The 22,619-nt window shown below is 41.1% G+C and overlaps 2 protein-coding genes across 5 annotated transcripts in view; one reads left to right on the forward strand and one right to left on the reverse strand.

The window, feature by feature from the left end:
• On the reverse strand, window positions 1-3,802 carry LSM7 (LSM7 homolog, U6 small nuclear RNA and mRNA degradation associated). Of its 2 annotated transcripts, none has more exons than XM_075524501.1 (4): window positions 3,680-3,802; window positions 3,163-3,241; window positions 1,578-1,649; window positions 1-394 (listed from the first exon to the last, which is right to left on the reverse strand). In XM_075524501.1, the coding sequence occupies exons 1-4, from the start codon at window positions 3,722-3,724 to the stop codon at window positions 252-254; spliced, it is 339 nt and encodes a 112-aa protein (XP_075380616.1). In that variant the 5' UTR covers window positions 3,725-3,802; the 3' UTR covers window positions 1-251. The 2 variants fall into 2 exon arrangements, with proteins under 2 accessions (XP_075380616.1, XP_075380615.1); XM_075524500.1 differs by having other exon boundaries at window positions 3,151-3,241.
• SPPL2B (signal peptide peptidase like 2B) overlaps window positions 3,746-22,619 on the forward strand; it is a 25,179-nt gene continuing 6,305 nt past the window's right edge. For 2 of the 3 annotated variants that reach the window (XM_075524496.1, XM_075524498.1), the window contains exons 1-11: window positions 3,746-3,945; window positions 13,363-13,482; window positions 15,846-16,028; window positions 16,736-16,825; window positions 17,188-17,327; window positions 18,167-18,309; window positions 19,154-19,250; window positions 19,407-19,523; window positions 21,075-21,156; window positions 21,944-22,018; window positions 22,152-22,214. In XM_075524496.1, the coding sequence (XP_075380611.1) occupies window positions 3,889-3,945; window positions 13,363-13,482; window positions 15,846-16,028; window positions 16,736-16,825; window positions 17,188-17,327; window positions 18,167-18,309; window positions 19,154-19,250; window positions 19,407-19,523; window positions 21,075-21,156; window positions 21,944-22,018; window positions 22,152-22,214 (1,167 nt within the window). In that variant the 5' untranslated portion in view covers window positions 3,746-3,888. Of the gene's footprint in view, window positions 3,946-4,072; window positions 4,316-13,362; window positions 13,483-15,845; window positions 16,029-16,735; window positions 16,826-17,187; window positions 17,328-18,166; window positions 18,310-19,153; window positions 19,251-19,406; window positions 19,524-21,074; window positions 21,157-21,943; window positions 22,019-22,151; window positions 22,215-22,619 lie in introns of those variants that run through there. The other variant, XM_075524497.1, reaches the window with a different exon arrangement.

Raw genomic sequence — 22,619 nt, forward strand, 5'->3', positions numbered from 1 at the left:
TCAGCTCTAAACAATATAGTTACACATTTATTTGGGGGGTAGGGAAAAAAAAATCAGAACTTACTTCTTACACACCATGCCCCATCCTCTCATCATTTATGGAAAGCCACAAAAATAAAAGTTGACCATTCTTTCACACTAACAAATACACATTCAAACTCCTCCCCCAAAACAGGAAGCTTCTCACACAATGATAGTTTTCTCTGATGATTTGCACCCTTGAAGTCTTCAGAGACAATCCAAAGAAAGCATTAGCCATCTTGCTGCTGAATGAAAGGGTTTGGAATAGCTTCCATTCCATCCTGTGGACAAATAAGAACCACAGAAGTCCCTCTGCAGACCACAAGTCCCAGCTGACGTGTGTCTTCTGTTAATTTGTATTGATCATCTGGATCTGAAAAGCAGAGATCCACAGTTACAATGGCAACATAAGGAAAAGAAACCAAATTCCATCAACTTCAAAAGGCACATACGCGTTTTTTCCAAGTGTCTCCGCATTGTTTTAGTGAACACATGAACTATAAAAGTAATGCAGCAGTAACATCTGATATCTTCAAGACATTACTGATTTACTAATTTTCAAAGTAGCACATGCCACAGTGAGCAATAAAGAATTCAGAACAGCGGAAGACATCTTTTAAAGAGTTCAAAGACCCTTTCATTCATCTAACCAAAAGCATTAAGTGATTAAAAATGCTCCTGATCCCATTTCAAATGCCATTATAGACAAACATTTTGGGATCAATGCAAATCAGAAAAAGACCCTGACTTCAGAATGCACTAAGTATAGAATGCACTGGTCCATTCCCAGACCAAGCCAAACAAGGCTGAGGATGGGGACAGACAAACACTTAACACAGAGACAGCCAATTCTACCTTCCTTGAGATGTCAATACATTCGATAAAAATGCACTACACTCATCTTTTAAAACTCCCTTTTAAGGGCAAAATTAAAGCTTCAGGTGCTTCTTGTAAGCAGGCAAGAGAATACTTTTCAAAAACACTGTCCTATCATATGATAAATTTTGTTTCAGAGGAAGGAAAAGGATATGGGAGCATTTAGCCTTGGATAGGAAAAAGAAACAAATAATAAGAAAAAACCCTACAGCTCTATTAGCTCTAAGAAGCTACGGAAGGCTTTAGTTCCACAGAAATGCAAAGAATGCATTTACAGTAGAGTTTAAGACAGTAAAATACTAGTTCTTGCTGAGATGCTTTTCCTGATTTGAGCAAACCAGCAACCCTCCAGTAGTATAAAGAAAGGCAAAGGCAATTGCCTCATCTGAAGAGATACACACTACTTAATTCAAGCTTTAGAGGACAAGAGCGCCAAATGAGTTATAGAGGAGCTCAAGCAAGGACTACCAAGAATGTTCTACCACAGCAAATGTGCTTAATCCAACTTCTGTTATCTTATCCCTTCCCTTTCTTTACAACTTAGTTATCACGAACATGTCTTAGTTTGGATGATGTCAACCTGCAGTTTCTGGTTGTTCACTCACAGAGCTGTAAGATTTCTGTTAAGAAAATTATTCGGGGGAGGGGGGGAAGATTGACACAGATAGCATATTACTTACCTCGCATATATTCAATGGTACCGTCAAGCACAAGGTTCAGAAGAGGGTCAAATCCTTTCAAGACACCACTTGCTATTGAAGACCACACACAAAACAATGATTAGAGACCAAAACCAGGTATACAGCAGCACAAGACTGCGTGAAGGACACATTCAGTTCTCCAGCTCCGTTTTCTCCTTCAAGCAAGGCTATCAAGCAAATGAGACCAGAGATACTAAGCAGTGCCCTCTTTATCAAAGTGCAAATGCACGAGCACCCGGTTTGTGTTGTGCCAACTGAAACCTACAGGTTTTTCAATCAATTCTTCAAAATGCTCTTCAAGACACTAACATTTTTGTTTTCAGCCAATTTCAGGGGCATTTTAAGAATACTTCAGCATAACAAATCAATACAAGTCACACCACAAAAAAAAAAAAAAAAAAAAACACACCGTGGCATGGCAAAAAAATGAGGCAAGACTGTAACATTTTGAAGTGTTTTCCTCAGAAAACCCATCTTCCAGGTGCCCTCCTGGAACATAATCTCTTTAGTACAAGCACTGCCTCCATAGGAATGCACTGCAGACAGACAAGCACTTTGTCCTAAAACGGAACATGATTCCACAAGACTGGTCACTTAACAAATCACAAGACTACACAGAATGATCTCCCAGTTTGAAAAATACTTGTTGATCACCAGCATTACTGTCATTGCTAACAGCCCAAATCAAAGAAGAGAGTCTTACAATCCCAGGTGTTATACAAAGATCATAATGGAACTTGGCGTTGATTTTTTGAGAAGAAAATCGAAACCAATAGATTCAATGGAATTGTCAACTGCCCAAAAACTACAGAAAACCCCAAACCCCACATCTATCAGTAAGGAGTCCATGTAACTTCCAAAACCTCATAAGCATCAGGTCCTAGTGGAGTTTTAAAAGAAATTTTTAAAAGCAAACCGAGTTTGCTTTAGCAAAAGCTTCTGCTGAGCATCTCCCACGCAGCATGCTGTTAACTTTCAGACAAACAAGCGGTCTGCAGGTGGCACTATCAGCTGCCTCGGGAGGGATAGCTGTAGACACGGCAAGGGAGCAAGTAAGGGTGGGAAATGACGTAACAGCCTCAAAAGCGATGAAAAGACATGGTGAAATATATTGAAAAAATCTGTGAACTCCAGGCACATTTAGCATGTTAAGAGATGAAAGGGATGATAGGTGTATTAATCATAACACCCATAAATATTTCTTTACTGCTTTAAGTGCAGCCTTGCAATGTGAAAAAATAGCCAAAAGAAAGAAGACAGTTGAAGACAACTAATAAAAGAAGATGAAAGAAAGGTGCACGGATGAAACATAAAGATAAAATTGCAGCCAGGGGATTAATGGAAAAATTAAAGGAGATAAGCTTCACACTGGTAACAGCAAACGACAAATAAAAGCACCTGCTGCTCATCGTCCTTCCTGGAAAGCAAGCAACATGACCACAGAGGAGACAAAAGCCAACAAGAAGCAAGGCAAAACGCCAACGTGCAAAGCGAGCTTCACACGGCAGAGGGACAAGCCTCATCTCCGGCCCGGGGCCGAGTGCTGGCTCACCTTCTCTCCCACCTTGGAATTTCACTCGGATCGTTTTGTCGATGTACTTGGAGAGGTCCAAAATACTCTCCTTCTTCTTCTTCTCCTTATCCTAAAGGAGAGCAGCAAAGGCAACCTGAATTGAAAAGAACCCTCCCCTCCCCTCCCCTCCCCTGCCCTGCCCCGCCCCTCCCCTCTCCCTCCATAACACTTCTTGCGATAATGCTGTTTGTAATACGGCCGCGGAAACCGCCCCAAGCAGAGCTCCACACCAAGGAAGAGCAAGAGGACAGGGCTGACCGGCACAGCGGCGAGCCGGCACCACGGTGTGCGGGCCTGGGCAGTACCGCCATGGCACCCACGGCCAGGCCGGGCCCACCCCTAGGCGGCGACGACCAGCGGGAGACAAGACAGGCCAGGCCGGGCCGGGCCGGGCCTACCGCTGGGCGGCCACAACCAGCAGGAAACGAGACGAGACAAGACGAGCTGGGCCGGGCCCCGATCGCCGCCCCACACGAGGCCGCGCGGCCGCGGAAACACCGCTCCTTACCGCCATCTTGCTCGCGCCACTACCACCTCCGCCGCCGCTCGCCATTTCATTCGTCGCTGCCAGAAGTGACGTGCTACCGCGGCGAAGCCCATTAGCGGCTCACGAGTGTGGGGCGGGACTTCCGGCGCGGGTTGCTGGGTTACCCGGTGCGGAAGGGTCCGACCCGGCCCGGTCGGAAACAAAGCGGGCGGCGGCGCAGCGGGTCCGGTATGGCGGCGCGGCGGGCGCGGCTGCGCGTCTGGCTGCTCCTGCATTTTCTGCCGCAGGTGGGTGGCTGCGCCGGCCTTGGGAGCTCCTTGGGTCCCAAGCCTGGCGGGGGGGAGCCCTGCTGGGATTGGGGGGGGCAGCAACCGGGCGGGGAACGATCACGGGCAAAGCCGGGCGCCGGCCTGATGCTGGTCCCAGGGCCCTGGCGGGGCCTATGGTGCTGGTGGCCTCGCTTGGTCGGGCGGTGTTTCTCGGTCTGAGACTCGCCTCTTACGGCGACTAACGGCGCGGAGCAGAAGCCGGGCTGCCCGGCTGCAGCAGGAGGTGCCGCAGCCCTCGGCAGCGGGACAGTGTTAATGGCCAAGCTGCAGCCCGCTTTTTCTGGAGGAAAGAAGACGGCATCGTTCGTACCTCGGGCTGTGCCCCCACGTCTGTGTTGTGTGTCCTCCGCGATTTAGCAGTATTTATATGTGTATATTTGGGGTTGTTTGGGGTTTTTTTCTTCTTCTTTCTGCAGTTAACAGCATATTCCTTATCGGGTCCCTGTCGGGCCAGCAGCTTTCTCCAGGCAGTCCTTCGGGAAGGGTGCACAGGCCAGCAGTTGGGGTTGGGGCTGGGATCCTCGCAGCAGGGTTGGCTCTTGGCTTTGGGTTCATCCCAACTGACAAGCTCGCCCTGAGAAAGCAGCCAGCAGAAAAGAAGGGATTTCTGCTGAACCTGACTCCATAGCCTATCTTGAGTCTTGCATTCTCATTACTTACAATACTAATAAGTTTTGTGGGATAAATTTTTAAGGGTGTGACAAACTAGGCATGCTCTCCTGAATACAGGAGACGGTGGATTTTTAGCTATTGCATTGCATGGTGCATAGCTTTTGTATTTTAAGTTCAGTTGTCTTGTGTTCTGAAAAAGTTGAAGTCTCATTTAAAGTTCTTAACTGTTTTTTAGGTAATTTGGAGGGTAGTATGTCTTCTTGAGTATTATTGGTGTAGCATCTTAACATGACAGTCTAATTTTTCCCTCTTCCATACCTGTCTCCTTACTGATTCCTTGCCAGTGATCTTTAGTTACAGAATGGTCTGGTTGCCAGCTAACTTTTTTTTATTTCTGCATCATCCCTTTTTTCTTTTCTTCCATCATCTTTTCCTGCATCATCCTGTCTTTATTCCCCGCATGCCCTGTGCATTTTGACATCTCTATTTATGCTTCAAGTGGACTGGTAGTGCCAGCATAGGCCTCACAAATTAAGATATAAGAATGGGTCAAGGACTGGCATGGAGTCAGTTTGATCCATCAGTTTGGAAAAGGTGAGCACATCACAGTGTGGAAGGACAGCAGGTGAGATAGTCCACTGGTGGATAGATACTTGGAGATCTTGGCTTCAGCTCCATGCATTGCAGCATACTTCCTTTCTGTAAGCAAGTAATTTACTATGTTTGTGCAGTGGAGTAGTGTTAACATGCTTGAGGAAGCTTTGAACAGGCTGGCCAGAGTGCTGAAACAGTCCTGCTTGCAGCAGCAAAAAGCAAAATTTACTGTGTGCTGCTAATATGTTTCTGTTAGCCAAGCTGGCTCATTTAAAGTTTGTTTGAATACCTCATATTTTGCAATACTTCTACATCTTTTGTACTTGCACTTGTCGGTATGGTTTTAGGTAGTACATCATCCTCAGCTTGAGGCAGAGAGGAGTGCTCTGATGCACTTGTATTGCCGTGATACACCAGTGACTGATGGATGGGGTTATTCTGCGAGACAAAGCTGACAACTTTCACAATGAGCTGTTGTGTGCATTTTCTGTGCACCAGCTGTACTCATTATCAATGGCTTACTCTTGTCTTAGTGCTGTTGGGCATATTTGGAATATATCTTTGTCTCCCTCCTTGAAATAGGATAATAGGATTTTTTTTTTTTTCCCTGGGGCAGGGGGAGGTAGTGTCCACATTTGCTTTTGAACTCTGATTTATGTAGGGAGAAGGAACAGGTTGACTAGTGAAGCATGGTGCTCTCAAATTTGGGCCCTCATCTGGGAACACCTGAAGAGGGGTGTGATCTTATAGATCCAAGTACAATCTGCACTTAGATCTTGCTTTGGTATCTGAGTCCTCACTTTTCATTTAACTTCCCTCTCATTCTAACCATTCCTTCATGGCATTGCTACCTCTCAGTTGTCCTGTAACAATAGCAGATATACATGAGCCTTTGACTAATGAAGAATATAGTAACATGATCTGCAGTGAGCATGTTAGATCTAGCTCGTCTTCACTATACTAGCTTTCAGCAGAATATTGAATTGAGTTGATGGTTTCTGTATTTAAAATCAGAGCACTCTATGATGAAGATCCGAAGAGTTGAAGAGACTCTGAAATTCTGGATTAAGACAGTAGTTGACAATTTAGTCTCATTGTGAGAGTTGAATGAAACACACAATTGTTTCATTGTGAATATGAAACTCTCCACTGTACAGTGCTTGTTGCAGGAGTGTTTTCTTTGTGTGCAAATTTGCTGTCTGCTGCTAATGGTCTCCAAATTGGTCGGTGCAGTTCATGGAAAAGAACGCACCCCAGCTCTTGGGAACTCTGCTTACTACATGTATTGCACGATAAGAGTAGGCATAGCTTTTTCATTCCTTCTTCAAGGAACACAGCTCCTAGTGTCTGTTAAATCCCCCTGAGATTCAGGTGACCAGATCAGCTGATAGAGCTAATGAAAGTGGAAAAAGTGTATGGGGCATCCAGGTGAGCTTGGGGACAGAGGCAGGGAGGAACAAACAAGAATGAGCCACTAGGTTGGCTCAGTCACTCGCGTTGCAGTTTCTTGAAATATGGGTGAGCTGAATTCCTCCTCTCCACCTTCTTCCATCATTTAACTTGCAAGTCCCAGTGCTTGTCTCTGAGCTGCATTAATTCACCAACATGACAAAAAAACTTAACTCGGCAAAAAATTGGGGAGTGTTCTGCTCTTTTAATGCATTAAATAAACCATGGAAGGGTCTGATGAGGTTCAGAGCAAACAAGTATGCTCTGCTAATGCCACAAACAATTAGATTGGCTCAATTACCTGTTAAGTTGTGCCCTCAGACTTTACACTTCTGTTGTGTGAAAACCTTTTCCTTGTTTTGCAGCTTTATATAAAACACTTCACTTTGTGTTAATTATACAACAATCTTCATAAAGCTATGATTCTAGCAGATTTCCTCACAAGCAGAGGTCTTGCTTGTGACATGGCACTGTGGTTGAATATGGATGCCTGATTGGTAACAATGTTTAAATACTGTCTCCTTATTCATATAGGGAAAATAGATAATTCCCTGCTTAACTGGGAGAAGTTACTTCTGCTATTTGAGGCTAGGAAGCCCATTTCTTTTGAAGCTTGTTGTAGTGCTTTCTAAATCATATGTACTGTAAGAAGCAAGTATCATAAAACACCTTATTGTCACAACAGCTGCTGTTTTTCTGTCACTGTTTGAAAAAGGCTGGGCTTGATATCCAAACACTTGGAAAAGAGCCCTTGAGCGTTGTAGGAACGTTGTGTAGGATCTGCACAGGAGATTACATTTTCTTACGGGTTAATCTAGGATACAGAGTGATCTCTAGGAACTAAGAATCATCATAAATGTTGCCACCATCCCAGTGCATCAGCTGCACTGCTTTGAACTTACTTTTGTTGTCTGATACCTAGTGACATAAATAAAAACAAAACTGGAAGCATCAAAGCCCAATGGTACTGAAACAAGAAACTCTGATGCCTATGGCTCTGCTTAGATGGGAGGATAAGAACAAACTTGTAGTGGCTGTTAACAGACTTCAGAACTATGCTTTGATGGTAAGTGATTATTGCCTTGTAAAAAATGTCTGTTAATCCACATTCTTCATGGACTCCATTCTCCATGGACTTTCTAAAACTCTGTACACCCTCTTCTGCTTTTAGTCCTGCTCATATTCCCTTTAATTCTTCTCATCCTTCATTTTTTTACTTGGCTTTTGGCACACAAAAACCCATAGCTTCTAAAATGTTTTGAGCACTTCACATTAGGAACCTTTTACTCCCTTAATATTTCTTTAAAGAACATCCATTAAGTTGCTCAGAAAGCATAATTGTGTATTACTGTCTTCAGCGTGCCATTTGGGGATTATTACTGAGTTCCAGTAATGGTTATCTAAATGGAAATGTGGCAACACACCCTATACTTATTCTCTTGTTTTAAAGATGCATAGCTTATATCTTATAAATGTAAAACTTTTAACTATACAGGTTGATTGTTTCTCAGATGCATAAAGCTGTTCAATTACAGGTAGCTAGCTCCTGCAAAACCGCCTGAAGCTTTTGGAGGCAGTCGTACACATCATATTCAAAACTGAGCTACTTGATGTTTTTTTTAAGCCCAGTCAGATCCTGTAACAACAAGCAGGAAACACTTTTGTTCTGGTCTTTTGTCTGTGTCTGTATTTGGGTCTCTTGAAAGTAAAATTCAAGATAATGATAATAATGGATTATTTTTCAGTACTTCTTCCTTCTGTTGAAAGGGGTCAAGGTGCTGTGGTTGGATAGCTCAGATATGAGTTATCAAGTCCACCATGGCGAATAGTTGGAGTTTTTTGCTAAATGCGGTTTTTTTTCCTCACTGCATATGCACAATGTCTCCCTTCCTCCACAAATAGCTGTGTCTTGTAAACTTGCACTTTGCTGAAGTGCCTTTAATCTGCGCTGAAATAAACAATGTAACCTGCCGTGCCCAGTACACTTCAGGACAAATGTAATAGATTTTAGAGCACTTAATTAACACTAATGTTATAATAAAAGGAAAAAGTTGCTGCATGAGTTATCGAAGACCAATTATATACAAAAGAGCTAAATATAAAAATCTCTACCTCCTGTATATTTTTAGGATGATGTTTCTTTACTGCTTTGCTGACATCTTGCAGTAGAATGGCATCATTTCTCCAGGCAGTGTGGAGATCGTTTATGTTTAAAGGACGATTCTTTGAAGTGTTACAAAAAGCATCTTTTACCGTGAGTGTCTCCTAGGGGTGCAGGGTAGCTTCTGTGTAGTGGGGTTTGAAGTGAAGAGGGAGAAATGAGAGTGATGGATTCTTTTAATGGATTTTTGAACAAATGCATTAAGACACAACTTTGCTGCTGCCTCCAGTCGTCTTTAGCATCTTGTTTCTCAGACCTGGAGAAACAAATGTGTAAGAAGTTTTTGTAAGAGTGTAACTGTGTAACTACCAAATTATTAGTCTGTTTAGCTTATGAATGTTAAACTAGATGTTGACAGATAAGTCTGTCACAATTTTCTGTCTAATTCAGTAGTAGCGATGGTTAGGGATGTTACATTGTGTTTCCCTTCAGAACAAGGTTTCATCAGTTCTGGTAGGCACAAGGTGATTTGCTTGGGGAAAGCTAAATCTGAGCAACGGAGCAATTAAATCTGTCTTCAGTCAATTACTTCAGTTTTGTTTAAGAGTGCGGGACAGGAGAAAAAGACAAGGAAGACTGGGAAGGGAGGAGTTGGATCTGTGGGTAGAGGACAGTAGGACATGCAGGGGGATGGTAGAAAGATAAGATAGATGGAGGGGGGTGTTTTTGGAGGTTTGTTGGAGGGTTTTTTTTTTTCCTGAACCTGCTGCTGGTGGTGGTGGTGAACTGATGGTCTCCACTCATCCTGTGTCCTGGGCTCACTAGTGAATGGGCAGCGTTCTGCCAGAAACAAAGTGTGTGACTAGTTAGCGTGCGAGCCAGGTCAGTTATTGTACGTGTTTCAGATATTATTTGGGTTTTTTAAACAAATTTCAAAGTGCTAAGTGCTAGTAAGGATTATTGTGAGTTCTCAGTTAAAATGCCAATAAAATGGAGAAACTTCCCCTTACAATAGGAAGCAAATACCCTTGGAACACAGAAATGATAATAGGAACAATCTGGTTACATTAACGATGTTTGGTACTCCTAAGCACCGGATTCCCAAATCACTGGGCTAAAATAGTATTTTGAGACTGCTACATTTAGTATGTGGTGAGTTTTTTTCCTGACTATCTGATAGCTCATATGAAGCTAAGTACAGATATAATTTACATTTGCTCTCAGCATTGGTTTTTTGTAGTCTACAGCACTCCTTAAACGTTGAAGTTCCTCTGTAAGAGGACTGTGAGGTTCTGAAGCAGTAATTAAAGATTAGCAAGACTCTCCCTCTTCAAAAAGAAGCATTGATCTGGATTTGTATAATTGAATTTAAAAAGAAAAAACAAACAAATAAGAAACCACAAAAAAACCCCACACCAAAAAACAACCCTCAAAAGTTAGGTTTTGTCCTGCTTTCTGAGCATTTCTTTCATATCTGAACATTTTTTTTTATCTGAAGCATTTAAAGCTTCCTGCAGCAACTGTGCAATGGTCAGATCTTAATCTTAAATTGAATGTTTAATGTGGTGGTGTTCAAACCTGACCAGATGGGTTGCAGAATGCACATGAAAAGGCGTGGTACCAAGGAACTGATATTCAGTATTTTGCATAAAGGAAAGAGTTCTTAAACTTACACTTTTACAATTAGTGGAGGTGGTGCCTCACACTGCTTCCAAGAGAGTGCCTGCAACCCCATTGTTGCTGCCCTGAAGAGCGTGGAAGTATCCCATAGAACTTAACGGTGACTTGGATGATATTAAAATTAAATTCTGCATGCCTTCTCATTACAGCAAGGAAAAGACCCTATGGTCAGAGAGTGAAGCAAAGCGAGGTACCCATTTGCTCGGAAGGAAGAAGGAAGGAGGATTTGTATCAGAGCCCTTAGACTGCAAGAACAGTAACAGTAGACCTCATGATATACTTTGTGTTTCCTCAACAACTTCTGAGGGCAGGGAGGATTTACAGTTATTTTCGTTCAGTTAATATGAGAATGAAGTCACCACTAATTAAAGTTAAATAAAACCCACTAGTGGTAGGGAAGTTGCATGTACTTGCATGGTTGCTTTGTCTTCCTGATTTCTGGTTGCCTGGGTAAATACCTGCGAGGACTTGGTGTACAAGCAGACAACTACATGAACTCCACAAAAATATTTAATTTTGCAGGTTTAATATATGGTCTTGTAGGCATTTTTGGTCTGGCTTTTTGGGTAGAAGATGAGGAATGTATCTGGTACTCATAAAATATATGTCACTATATGCAGGGAAGGGAAGGAGGGGAGGAAATATTTAAAAGAACAGAGGTCATCATGAAGAATAAGAAGATTGGTGAATAACTCTGTAATAAGGAGGTGTTTGTTAGTATCTGCTATGGCGGGGGGGGGGGGGGGGGTTTAAATTTAAGTAATTCTTGTGATGACCAGTCCTCCTATGTAACCCCTAGGTCTTTCAGTTTTGCTGGAAAATGGCCTGATACAATCTGACATAATCAAAATAATGAGGAAATTACTGTGTTTGCTATGTATTATTTTGCAGGGATGGGAAGCTGAAAATATTTGTGTTAAAAGGAGCACTTCATGCAGTTAAATGTAGTTAGAACACTTAGCTGAATAAACAGACTACAAACCGTACCACAATTGAGAAGATGCCTTAAACTGGTATATTTGCTGCATGTTACTGTTTACTTTTCTCTGCAGCCCTTGTTCTCTTTCTCCAAATTCCTATAGGATCTGTGTTCTATTACTTCAGTTTCCTGGAGTTCTTCAGAAGAATTGTGACGTTTCCATGAGTAAGCCAACTAGGATTATTCTTGCTACCATGAGTTGCTCCCAGTGTGGAGGCAGCTGCAGTAAAGGCTGGTGTAGCTCCAAACTGAAGCCAGGCTGCCTGTCAACTGGAAATAACTTATACCGCATATCAACTAGAAATAACTTATACCACAAGCATGCCTTGATTAGGTGAAGACTTGGGCTTCATGTGCAGTCTTTTTTTTTTTTTTTTGTACCTTTTGAAGCTTTGAGGAATTAGTAATAGTTTTAAAAGAGTTTTGAGTGAAGAATCATAGGTGAGGTTGTTATGTTTGAAACCCAGTTTGTGACTATCTGTGCATGAGGTCCACACACAGCTTTGAGTGTAGTGTTCCTAGTTCTTCAGCTCAGGACTGCAGCCTGGGCTGTACTTGGGTGTAGAGTTCAGATGGTCCTTCCACTGCAACTCAGCTCTGTTCCAGAAGCTGAACATCAAGTTAAAGGTGGCCAAAGCTCATGACTCTTGATTCAAGTTAAGGGATTTTTACCCATAAACAACTGGAGTGAAGCTGTCGCGTTCTGCCTCTATGACCTTGTTGTAAGTTAACCCTGGTAGGCAGCTAAGCACTACACAGCTGCTTGCTCACTTCCCCTCCCACCCCCAGTGAGATGGGGAAGAAGAAAGGAAGAGTAAAAGCCAGAAAACTTGTGGGTTGGGATAAAAATTGTTTAATAAGCAAAGGAGAAGTAGAAGAAAGAAAGAAAGAAAACAAGTGATGCACAGGCTCACCACCACCCACAGGTATCACTCACCACCTCCCACAGGTAGACCAATGCCCAGCCAGTTCCTGAGCAAAAGATGGCTAACCTCCTTAAAAACCCCCTCTTTTCACTTTTCATTGCTGAGCATGATGTTATATGGCATGGAATATCTCTTTGTTTAGTCATCTGCCTGGTTGTGTCCCCTCCCAACCTCTTGTGTACCCCCCAATCTATTCACTGGAGGGACAGAGTGAGAAACAGAGAAGGCCTTGACACTGTGCAAACACTGTTCAGCAATAGCTAAAACATTAGTTTATCAGTATTGTTTTGGTCACAAATCTAAAACACAGCGCCATACCAGCTGCTATGAAGAAAATTAACTCCATCCCAGCCAGACACAGTACAGACCTGTAATTATAACTCTTAGATATGTAATCTTCCCTACTTGTAGCAAATATTGTTGGAGTTTTGACAGCAGTGACTGCTGGTCACTGAAGCAGCGAAAAGTATATGCAGTATGTAGTCTTGAGGATCTACGTGTGCTACTTAGGACATAAAAAGAGAGCCGATGCTGTAGAGTCTTGTCAGACCTACAGCAAAGGTGTCCAAGGCTGAGTTTTGGAGTGATGTGAATCTGGAATTGATCATTACTTCAGGCTGTACTTTCAGGAGTAGGGGCCAGGCCTCTTATTTTAGCTCTCTTATCTGTTCTGCAGTAGTCCAGCTTCTTTCTATTGCTCTGGTTATATACATATATGCACCGTTCTGGCTGTGTTGTTTGGGGTTGTGTTTTGTTTTTTTAAAAACACATCCAGTAACATTCAGTGAGGTTTCATTTGATTCTTTGACCAGTTCCTGTGTAGAAGAGAATCTGCCTAATGTATCTGAGTCTGTTTGAAGTATGATGGAAATATTAACAAATTCCACTGTACTCCCTGCACAGATACTGAAACTTTGTAGAATGTTTTGTTTTTCTTTAAAATACAAAGGCTAGTCAACAGCAAATTATGCCCATCATTCTGCTATTTCATGTGACCCAAAATTCTTCTAGTGAAATTTTTGTTACGTTTTCAGGTGTACTGCGAGTATGGGATGGTACATGTCCTTTCAGAGAAGGGGAACAGCAAAGGAAAAGACTACTGTATCCTCTTCAACTCTCAGTGGGCCCATTTGCCACATGATCTGGGTAAAGCGGTAAGTACCTAGCCAAGCAATGACAGAAGAATGTATTCAAAAATGCCTTTGTTACAGGGAAACTTCTAATTTCTAACTTGGATTAGTAGAATTTGAAGCAACTACTTTGTTTGCTCTACTTAGAAAATATTTTTATCTGTTAAGATCACCCTAGGCAGTGCTATGATGGCAATATTCTTCACCAAGCACCATGCAGAGGTAATGACTGTTTCTGGTTCAAAACAAAAATCTTCCTTCTGCACAACATGACCAGTTAATTGAAAATGGCACTTACATGCGGTTGGAAAGGAGTCTTTGTATGTCAGTATGATACAAAAAGATACCACGTGGCCTTGCTAATATACTGAACTGTGACCTTTAGTGCTTTCTCACTGTTCATAGTTCTGTCAAGTATAAGACTAAGTAGTGTCAAGCTTTTGCTGCATTATCCAGAGCCTTATGAGCTGACAATTGAGTCAATTCTTCACTCTCTTCCGTGAGAAAAAGTTACTGTCACTGACTGATGAAATCAGCAAATGCACTTTGAACAAGCTACTAATTGGGGAAGATGTGGAGTAGTTGACTGATACTCTGTTCATTTTATTCATTGTATTCCTTAATCTATCAGTTGAGTGCTAGACAGAATTATTAATGTTCCTTGTCAATGTATAAAGTCTTAATTACCTGTGGTGGGTTTATCACAACTGCAGATTACTCCCTAGGTAGCTCAGATGCTGCAGCTGCTTTTGCCTTGTGTAGACCCAGCCAATAAACTCTTGCACTTGACTTGACTCTGTGTAACGTTAAGTCAGTGCATGTACGCACCGTATCCCTTTGCTTCAGTAGCAGAAGTGGGAACACAGAAGTGCATGAAGCTGGTTTGAAAGGCTTAGGGTCTTGTTCGGCTGGATCCAGGCAGACTTCCCATGGAGTTTCTAGCATTCTAGACTCTAGGATTTGTGAGAGCTGGGGACTATGCTGTAGACGCCTTGTTTCAACCAGTCTCATAAAAATTCACTGGAGACATATTTCAGTAGCTCAGCAGGAGCTAATGTAGTCCAGAATAGCTTGCACTGAACTGAAGCTGAAGCACTCAACAGGTTCTGCCCTGCCTTCCACAGAGCACTTGGGTTGCCTATGCTATATCCCTTGCCTATCCCTGATTCCTTCCTCAGCTCTCCTTCTGCTTGTCCCTTCTTTCACATTCTCCCTCCTTCTCCTTCCCTCCAGTACTCCAGCAGTACAATTTATTAACTGGGGCGATGCAGTGCACCAACCTGAGCTCACTCTGCATTTGTGTTGTACTATGATAGAGCTGATAAGCTTTCCTGAAACCTGGACAACCAGGAAGTGTGTGTAGAAACATTTTACTGTCTCTAGAGTAGGAGCCAGGTTGGAGACAGCAGTTTTCTGAATAAGCTTGGAGCTACTAACAGCTTGACTCTTAACTTTCCCTCCTAAAACAGTAGTCAGTTATGCAGGTATTTGGTATTGTATCATGTAGCTATGGATTTCTAATACAAAGTGTTACATGTGTCAGCTCTTCAGGTTAAAACTTTACCCTGACACTTCTCAAACCTAACAGCTCAACTCCTACCAAGGGTGGGGCTGTGACCGGCTTCTGTTAGCACAGCTCACACCAAGAATCAGTTATTAGGTAGATAATTACATTTTTCAGGTGACTTGCAAATAGAACTGGGCAAAGATGGGTGTTTAGGTTTTGCAAGGAACAATTTGTGCTGGTGTTATTTCTAAAACCTTGAAGTGTCTTTGGGTTGTTCCTGTGTAAACATACCAGAGTAGATGTCTTTGGGTGTGAGGAGGGCCAAAACTAAGGAATTCGGGCAGGCCTGCAACATCTCTGAATCGCAAGCAGTGAGAGAAGCAGCTTAGAATCCAGTATCCAGGTGCTTAGGATCCAAAATCTCAGCGAACTGGATATGGTTGGTTTCAAAATGGAAGTTTATTTTTGTTGCCTATGCTTTTGTACTTCACCCCAGCCTGTGTTTGTGTTTCTAGCTGTTCATACCCTACATCATCTCAGCCTGCCACTCTGTGCCACTGTAGTAATTATAACACTTTGCTGTACTCCTCCTACATCCTGGATGCATGTATCAGAACAGTCGCAATGCTGAAGAAAACAAATGCAAGTGCAGATCATAACCCAACTTTTATTACCAGCAGAATTCTGTACAATAAGGTGAAGCAAGGCAGGACCCTACGTAATAGAGAGGGCAGCACTGTTTCAGCTTTCAAGTCTCTCTGAGAATACTCTATCACTCCATTACTTGAAAGTTCTAAATTAGCCTTTAGAAACTCTGTGGTTTCTGCTCTTGACTTCTATAATTTCAGTTAATGTATTTAACTAATTTCTTTCTTTTCAGTCACTCTTGCAACTGCAGGATCAGACAGCATCTGTTTTGTGTTCTCCTTCTGATGTACCTGATGGGGGATTTAATAATCAAATCCCCATGGTGATGCGAGGGAATTGCACCTTCTATGAGAAAGTGAGGCTTGCTCAGATAAATGGAGCTCGTGGACTGCTCATTGTTAGTAAAGAGAGACTGGTAAGTCTCTTTGTGTCTTTCTATATTGCTGATACTCCTCTAATGTTAGATATTGTCTTGTTTTCAGTGCTCGCTGCTGGTATTTGATGCTCCTCTTTAAAATAAATAATATATGTGTGTGTGTTTAGGCCTGTACATACATTGCATAGCCATGTGTGGAAGTAATACAGCTGAAGGAAGGATTAATGAAACAAGACGAGGTACTCATTTAAGTAGGAAGAGTACTGCATAGGGCCCATGTAACATTCAAGTCAAGGGCTCAGAATGATCCTTATGAAATACTGGAGTCAAAGAAGGAGGTTGGTTTCTTGACTCATACTGCTACCTTCAATGAGATCTAAAGCACAGTGAATCTAGTGCTTTAGATTCAGCTGAAGTACCACCAGTGTGTGTTTTGTAAAATTAGTAGTTTTGAATACTGTAGTCAATACTAGAGGCACACATCAGTCATAAAATCCATGACCCTGATGTGCAAAAGGTACTGCTTGAAGTTTGGTTGCTGCATTTTGCTGTTACAGTCATTAATGACTTATATTTTACTGGAAACAGGCATACATTTTGACTTCGGGTTTTTTCTGTCATTATATTCTGTTCTAGAATATTTTCCAAATTAAAGAGAAACAGAACTTGCAAATTTAACCCTTCTGAAGTAGTAGAAGTATTTTCAGAAATGAATACATTCTTACCTGGTCTGAACTGTCTTTCAGGTTCCTCCTGGAGGTAACAGAAGTCAATACGAAGAAATTGATATTCCTGTGGCTCTGCTCAGCTATACTGATATGTTAGATATTGGCAAGGTAAACTCGATACTAAATGCTCTGATTCATACTATCTCATTTAAATGAGTCATTGCTCAACAGTATTTGAAGTCCATCTTAGGAGCTTTGAATCTATAGAGAGTTGTACTCATGAAGATGGCATTATTATGTTTTGAAAAAAAAAAAGCAAATCTCTTGGGAGGTTGTTTCTCATCTTCACAATAAAATAAAAATGGAGCCTGGTGCTGGACATAAATATCACTAATAGTAGAGCCAACAGATTGCTCTTAAGTATTTACAATAAAGCTTGATTCTGAGGTTGCTTAGTGAAAACTAAGTAACTGAACCTTTGCTAAGATAGCTTTTTGGAAGTTCTTAGTAACTTGTACTTGCCTCCACAGAGTTTCGGCAGCTCAGTGAAAGGGGCAATGTATGCACCGAATGAGCCTGTGCTAGACTATAACATGGTGATTATATTTGTCATGGCTGTTGGGACTGTTGCAATTGGAGGCTACTGGGCAGGAAGCAGAGATGTGAAAAAGTGAGTAACTGGAAGGTAGTATGTCAGTTTTCTTGTATTTTTCACAGGAAAAAAAAATACCTGGTATTTATCTAAAGATCACCTGGTAGCTCTGCTAATGAGGTTTGGAGACTGTCTATATAACCAGAGTGGGAAAATGCTGATGTGACATTTCAAAGGCCCTGAGCCTTGTATTGGCTTTGTCACTCTATGAAATTATTAGAGTATAATTTGCATGTAGAGTATTTTAGTATTTTGCCTTGTCAAAAAGCCAAATGTTTGAAAAGCTCAGAAGGAAAATTGGATAGTAATGGGCTTCCTATTTGGGCTTTTGCAAAAATTCACCATAAATCTTTTGTGAAAAAATAATAAAAACTTTTTTTACTAGTGTAGTGCAAAACAAACTGATTAGATGGCTAACATATACTATGTTTATTGTGAATCTTTTATTGAAATTTTGTGGTTACTTTTTGCCTGTAAGTGGACTTGGGGGGAGGAGGTCATCTGTGCAACACTTATTTCTAATATTTACTTTATATATACAACCTGACTTTAGGATTTCTTCTGAAGTCAGCAAATTATTCTGTGGTAATTTTCAGGATTCTGTTGAGTTGTTAGTGAATGAAAAATAGTACTTTTGATAAACTAATGCAGTGATTACTGTTTTATGCATTGTGTTATATCTGATGTTCATACATCCATGTAAAATGTGGAGTTCCATTGACTTGAGTGGAAATCAATGCAGGCATTGGTGTCCTGTCATGTTTTCCAACCCCATGTAGTTCTTGCTGAATATTCAATGCCCTTTTATCTTTTGTTGCAGAAGGAATGGACTGATTATAGCCATGTTACTCTTTCAGGCGGTACATGAAGCACAAACGTGATGATGGGGCAGAGAAACATGATGATGAAACAGTTGATGTGACTCCAATAATGATCTGTGTATTTGTGGTGATGTGCTGCTCAATGCTGGTCCTCCTTTATTTCTTCTATGACCACTTAGGTACTCTTCAATATTACAAGGCTGCCATCATTTAAAGAACACTTTTACTGTGAAAATAATTATGAAACAGCTGTCTTCTGCCATGTTTCTTCATCCCAATATGATTTAAAACCCTGTAAGAAAACCCACTGAGTAGATTTCTATACCTACTTTAATGAGGTTGCCTTAGGTGATCATAGAGCTTCTTTCAAAAGTTAAAGCCTGTGAAGCAGATACAGACTTAACGTCTTCTACCTTTTATTTTTGTCAAAGGTGTTCTCAAACCTATACTTGTCTTTCTGTTGTTGTTCAATTTGAAGTTAAGTTATGGGATCCAGGATCAATTTTTTTATAACGATGATAAGTTTCTACTGATCACTTATCAAATTGATTGACAAAAGAACATGAGAGCCTAATACACTGGAACTTCCATCCTCATATTTCTGAGGAAGTTGGGAAAGATGCATCCCATCTGTATTAATTCATTTTGCTACTGAGTGATTTTAAGAGTTCCCTTACAACGCTCACGTATGCTCATAATGAGAAGATAAACACTTCACCATAAATTGCCTTTTAGGCTTATGATTTAATGACTTACTTTAAGAATATTAGCACAGAGGTTTTGTTTTGTTGAAGTAGCTATTGCATAAAGTACACCTGAGTAAAATGAGCCAGAATTAGATATTTAAAGAGCATAAATCTAATCAACAATCATTTGAAGTCTCTGAATTTAACTTTCACTAGTGAAATGTAAGCCTTATTTCTCATTCAGGCTTTTTGATTATCTGTTCTTTATTCAGCCAGGATATGGAGAAAAGCATATCTTAACTTATCCTACTTGGACTTACTACTTTTTCTTTCTCAGTCTATGTTATCATAGGAATATTCTGCCTGGCTGCCTCAATTGGTCTTTACAGTTGTCTGTCTCCCTTTGTAAGAAGATTCCCCTTGGGAAAGTGTAGGTATGTGGCAACTTCTAAATTTTTAATAGGCAAAATTAATTTTTTATAATGTTGGGGAGGTGTGGGATTTACAATGTGGTTTCATATTTCAAAATGTTTTTAAAGGACAAGGGTAACTACATAGACAACTGTAGCTCTGGTGTGTTTCATTTTCAGAATCCCAGACAACAACTTGCCTTATTTTCACAAGCGTCCACAGGTCCGGATGTTGCTATTGGCGGTACTATGTATCTCTGTCAGTGTAGTCTGGGGAATCTTCAGAAACGAAGATCAGTAAGTGTGTATTTTAGTTTCTGTGCTAGAAATTGTAATACGTTTTATAGTATAAGTAACTGACATCCATAAAAGCCTAAACTTATCCAGAATTCAGGAGTGACAGGAAAGATACTAGAGACTTGGGCAGAAATTCTTAGTTGTTCCTTATGTACTTCATCTTTGTCTTGTTGGTTTAAGTTACAGAAAACTGTCTCTTGTTAAGCTTGAATTTCTCTGAGTCCCAGTCCATATTCTGATCTCTTTGGCTTAAGACAGCGTTTCACAAGTGGTATGGACAGTTGGACACAAGTTGTCTAACTTATTTCTTTAGGTGATGGTCTGCATGTGCATTTGCTCAGAGAGAATAAGAGCTGTGGAGATTGTCAGATCTTTAGTTTCTCTCAACTGTCTGGTATGGGTAAATAATTCTCTGTGTCCAGTATTGCTGTGGTACCTAATTATAGCATGTTCTTCTTACCCCTTTTGTTAGAGAGTTTTGGGTATTTGGGGTTTGTTTTGTTTTTTGTTTTGTTTGGGTTTGTTTTGTTTTTACCCCTTACCTCACACCCAGATTCTCCAGTTTCCCCATATAGAAATGATGTGTTCATCTTCTTGGTCCCTCTGTCAGGGACTCTGTGTTGGATCTGAAATGCTGGCTTGTGTTTCTGCTGATAACAACAACGTCTTGCTTGTGCCTTGAATGCCTGTTATTGCCTCTGTGGGGTCCATTTTCTGTGTTAAGGCTGTGGATCATTCACTGGCAGAACTCATAAATCCAGGAAGCATCAGCTCTGAAACACCTTTTAGAGAAATAAGTGTCAGACTTGAGGAATACAGAAGTACTATAGCGCTATTCCAGCCTGGGATATTTAGGACTAGGAAATCCATTTTCTGCCTCAAAGCTGGAGTGGACCTGAGTGTCCTGAGTGGAGCTCCATTAGCAAGTGCTCAGGTATTGATCACAACAGCATAATCTCTCATCTGCATCTAGACCTTAGCAATTTTAGGGAAACCTTAGTGTTTCGTCTCTCCAATGCTACTTCTGTTTGATCCTAGCAATCGAGAGTAAAGCAAAGAGCCTTGGTACTTCTATACCTAACTTGCAAGACACAATCAAGAAACAGCCCCACCTCTAAGCTTCCCTCAGCACACAAGGGTGTACACATATACACAGGCCAAAGGACCCCACCACTTCCCATTTTGGTATCCACTGACCTCGTTCAGCCAGTTTTCAGTCCACCTCACTGTTTGCTCATGCAGCCTATACTTCATCAGTTTCTCTATGAGGATCTTGTGGGATATTCTCAGTGGAAAGCCTTACTGAAGTCTAGGTAAGACACTATCCCCGCTGCTCTTCCCTCATCTACCAAACCAGTCATTTCATTGTAGAAGGTTATCAAGTTGATCAAGCACAACTTCCCATTTGTGAATCCGTGCTGACAATAATGTTGATTTCAAGCAAGTACTTCTAACAAAGTTTTTTGTCCCAAGCAGGTCCTTAGTGAGGACAAGGCTTGGTCTGGCTTTCCTACTGTTTCCTGCAAAAATGTTACTCTCCTCTTTCATTAGGTGGGCCTGGGTTCTGCAAGATGCTTTAGGAATCGCTTTCTGTCTTTACATGTTGAAAACAATTCGCCTACCTACATTTAAGGTATGAAAGTTAAACAGATGTAAAAGGAGGATGTTTGCCTGTATATGCTTGAACAGAAGAGCCCCTTATAATGTAGTACATTGGCTTGGAAATGCACTTCCATTCTTATGTAGCTTGGAAAAGAGTGATGTAATGAGTATAATGTAGTGGCATGTGGTTGTTATGCATGCTGTTTGGTAACTTAAAGTTCTGTAGAGTGTTGACTACTAGTGAATCACACACCACACACTCACTTGTGGGGTTTTTTGAGGATTTTTTGTTTTTCAAATTTGACGCACAATTGATGCATCATTCTGGTGTTTTTCCAAATCTTCCAGAACTTATTCAGTATCCTAAGATAAAAATCGGTATTGGTCATTTAGTTGCTCTTTAGGCAGCTCTTCCAACTCTGTTTCAAGTATCTTCACCTCTAAATGTTTCCCTGTACAGACTGGCCAAAGTAATGTGGATACTGTTTCAAGCTATGCCTAGCATCCTCCAGAGAAAATGTAGACCTTCTTAGTATTTCCTAACAAATTGAAACAGCACCATCTCCAGATTTTACAAGATAAAGAATTTTAGGAACTAACGTGTAATTTTGTGTATAAGAATTACTTTCTTTTATATGGTGCATGCAAGACCCAATTCTTCCATCTAAAATATTTAGGAATTAAGAAAAATACCTGGGTGACTTGCTTGAGTCCTTGTTAGCTTTTGCCTTGAATAGTCCTAAGTTGCTAATTATTAATTCTTTGCCGTTTACTAGTACATAGTATGTAAATACCAAGTATCTTGTCTCTTCCTTCAGGGTTGTACCTTGCTTCTCCTGGTTCTCTTTGTGTATGATGTATTCTTTGTATTTATCACACCTTTTCTAACAAAGGTAAGTAAAGTACTTCTCTAGTGCCTCCTGCTCAGAGAGCAAAGTGTCATGACCTCTTTCTCTGTGTGTTCCTAAATGATCCCAGACCTGCTGAGTGAAGTGCTGATTTACAATTTTCCCCTTTTTTCTTTAGACTGGGGAGAGTATAATGGTGGAGGTGGCTGCAGGCCCATCTGATTCTGCCACTCATGAAAAGGTACTGTATGTGGTCTGAAAATATGGCACTAACTTCCACCTATTACACTTTCAACTTCTCTAAAATTCAAAGACCACAAAGCTGAAATGGAGATGCCAGTCTGAAAATAATTTAATGTGGAAATAAGCACTCCTGAGCTCTCTGGAAATCTACACCAAACACAGGGGGCAAAGCAGACTTTTAGTGGTTCATCACAACAGCTTTGGTCTTCCTTTATCTTGCTTTAAAATGGTTTCAGTATAAGGGAGCTGGTTAGCTCAGCCTCACAAAAACATGTGACCACATTTGTAAATGGAACTTACTGCTGATGAAGCATATCCTTTTTTTACCTAAAGCGATGAAACTTACATGATCAGTCTGTCTCTTCCCCCTTCTCCCCTGTTTTGATAATTGCTTTATGAAAAG

Source organism: Mycteria americana, chromosome 24, assembly GCF_035582795.1.
Source record: "Mycteria americana isolate JAX WOST 10 ecotype Jacksonville Zoo and Gardens chromosome 24, USCA_MyAme_1.0, whole genome shotgun sequence".
In the NCBI taxonomy this organism is placed as follows: Eukaryota; Metazoa; Chordata; class Aves; order Ciconiiformes; family Ciconiidae; genus Mycteria; species Mycteria americana.